General features: G+C 57.1%; 1 protein-coding gene across 1 annotated transcript in view; it reads left to right on the plus strand.

Annotated features, from left to right (window-relative positions):
• Positions 1–2,849, plus strand: part of TJP3 (tight junction protein 3) — a 40,460-nt gene that overhangs the window by 36,003 nt on the left and 1,608 nt on the right. The window contains exons 16-18 of the mRNA XM_011967340.1: positions 143–454; positions 534–634; positions 1,392–1,679. Coding sequence (XP_011822730.1) covers positions 143–454; positions 534–634; positions 1,392–1,679 — 701 coding nt within the window. The remainder of the gene's footprint in view (positions 1–142; positions 455–533; positions 635–1,391; positions 1,680–2,849) is intronic.

A 2,849-nucleotide genomic window follows, 5' to 3' on the forward strand; every position in this document is an offset into this window, starting at 1 on the left:
CCATGCTAGCCTGTGGATGTGAGGCTGGGGTCCACTCTGACCTCAGACTCTTCATCTTTCCATCTTTCTCTCTGTCTGCCAAGATGCTGTGCCCTGAGCTATTATTACCCTCATCCCCAACATGCCAGCCTGTGGATGTGAGAGGCTGGGGTCCACTCTGACCTCAGACTCCTCACCTTTCCATCTTTCTCTGTTTACCCTGCTGCAATCCCCCTCTCCCCAACCTCCGCGGGCCTGGCCCAGGACAAGCACGCGCTCCTGGATGTGACCCCCTCCGCCATCGAGCGCCTCAACTATGTGCAGTACTACCCCATCGTGGTCTTCTTCATGCCCGAGAGCCGGCCAGCCCTCAAGGCGCTGCGCCAGTGGCTGGCGCCTGCCTCCCGCCGCAGCACCCGCCGCCTCTACGCACAAGCCCAGAAGCTGCGCAAACACAGCAGCCACCTCTTCACAGGTGTGGGGCTGGGTGTCCCAGGGTAGGCGGGTGGGCCCCAGCCTGAGTCTCCCGCGCATACTAATGTCTCCTCCTACAGCCACCATCCCTCTGAACGGCACGAGTGACACCTGGTACCAGGAGCTCAAGGCCGTCATTCGAGAGCAGCAGACGCGGCCCATCTGGACAGCGGAAGATCAGGTACTGCCGTGGTGAGGGTGGGTCGGGGACAGGGGGGCCCCACAGACCCTGTGCAGGCCCAGCTGGGGTTTGGGGCCTCTGTCGGGAGTTAGGTTTTGCTCAGGGGTCAGGATTCTGGCCAGAGTCAAGATGGGACCTGAGACAAGGGTGTTGGAGTGGAACTTGGATGAGATGAGATTGGAGGAGCTGTTTTTTGTGGTTGTTTGATTTGAGATGGAGTCTCACTATGTCACCCAGGCTGGAGTGCAGTGGTGTGGTCTCAGCTTGCTGCAACCTCTGCCTCCTGGGTCCAAGTGATTCTCCAGCCTCAGCCTCCCGAGTAGCTGGGACTACAGACGAGCGCCACCACGCCCAGCTAATTTTTGTATTTTTAGCAGAGACAAGGTTTCACCATGTTGGCCAGGCTGGTCTCGAACTCCTGACCTCAGGTGATCCACCCGCCTCAGCCTCCCAAAGTGCTGGGATGACAGGCCTGAATCACTGCGCCCGGCCTGGAGGAGCTGTTTTGAGAGAGAGCCGAGTCTTCTCTTGGTGCTGGAGTCAAGCTTTAGGACTCAGCTTGGATTTGGGGGCTGAGCCTCTCAGGTGAAGGGTCAATGAATACAATTAATCCTGGAGTCAACAGTGAAGCCTCCACTGAGGCTAGAGGCTCCAGGATCGTCTCGATTTGGGACTGGAGTTTGAAGGTGGGGGGTGTCGTGGGTGGCGGCTGGGGTCCTGGCCGGGGCTAGCCGCAGCATCCACACCCACCCCACAGCTGGAAGGCTCCTTGGAGGACAACCTAGACCTCCCCCACCGCGGCCTGGCCGACAGCTCCGCTGACCTCAGCTGCGACAGCCGTGTTAACAGCGACTACGAGACAGACGGCGAGGGCGGCGCGTACACAGACGGCGAGGGCTACACGGACGGCGAGGGGGGGCCCTACACAGATATGGATGATGAGCCCCCGGCTCCAGCCCTGGCCCGGTCCTCGGAGCCTGTGCAGGCAGATGAACCTCAGAGCCCAAGGGATCGTGGGAGAATCTTGGCTCATCAGGGGGCCCAGGTGCGTGGGGCATGGGGGGCAGTCCTGGGAAAGGTCTCTGGCAGGGACGCTGGCACAGAGTAGACACACACTGGGGAGCCTGTTTTCTACCAGGACGCCAACAAACCGCTTCCCTGGTCAGATCGGTTTCCGGGACTCAGACCTCGGGTAGCTAAGAGCCACGTGGCACTGAGCAACTTGCAGCCATTTTTTTTTTTCTTTTTTTTTGAGACGGAGTTTCGCTTTTGTTGCCCAGGCTGGAGTGCGATGGCGCCAACTCAGCTCACCGCAACCTCCGCCTCCCGGGTTCCAGCGATTCTCATGCCTCGGCCTCCTGAGTAGCTGGGATTACAGGCACGCACCACCATGCCTGGCTAATTTTGTATTTTTAGTAGAGACAGGGTTTCTCCTTGTTGGTCAGGTTGGTCTCAAACTCCCAACCTCAGGTGATCCGCCCGCCTCAGCCCCCCAAAGTGCTGGAATTACAGGCGTGAACCACTGCACCCGGCCTAATTTTTTTTGTTTTGAGTTAGAGTTTCGCTCTGTCGCCCAGGCTGGAGTGCAGTGGCATGATCTCGGCTCACACCAGCCTCGGCCTCCTGTGTTCAAGCAATTCTCCTGCCTCAGACTCCCAGGTAGCTGGGATTACAGGCGAGCACCACCATGCCCAGCTATTTTTTTTTTTTCTTAAGGTATTCTTAATAGAGACAGGGTTTCACCATGTTGGCCAGGCTGGTCTCCAATTCCTGACCTCAGGTGATCCACCTGGGCCTCTCAGAGTGTTGGGATTACAGGCGTGAGCCACCGCACCTGGCCTCCAGCCAACATTTTAACCTCTCTCTGCACCTGTTTCCTCAGCTAGGCCACAGGGTGGATGGTATCAGACTTGGTGGCACAGGGCAGTGGCGAGCACTCAACGTACTCAGCCCAAGTCTTGGCACATAGTAGTTGCGTGTTTTTTTGAACTTGCCCTAACTTACCTAATTTATGTATTTTACTTGTTCAATTTTAGAGATAGGGTCTTGCCCTGCTGCCCAGGCTGGAGTGCAGTGGTGCAATTATAGTTCATAGCAGCCTCCAATTCCTGAGCTAAAGGGATCCTCTCACCTCAGCCTCCCGAGTAGCTGGGACCACAAGCACGCACCATCACCCATGCCCAGCTAATTTTTTTTTTTTTTTTTTTTTTTTTTT

The sequence above is a fragment of the Mandrillus leucophaeus genome, unplaced genomic scaffold, assembly GCF_000951045.1.
Source record: "Mandrillus leucophaeus isolate KB7577 unplaced genomic scaffold, Mleu.le_1.0 Scaffold8, whole genome shotgun sequence".
Lineage (NCBI taxonomy): Eukaryota > Metazoa > Chordata > Mammalia > Primates > Cercopithecidae > Mandrillus > Mandrillus leucophaeus.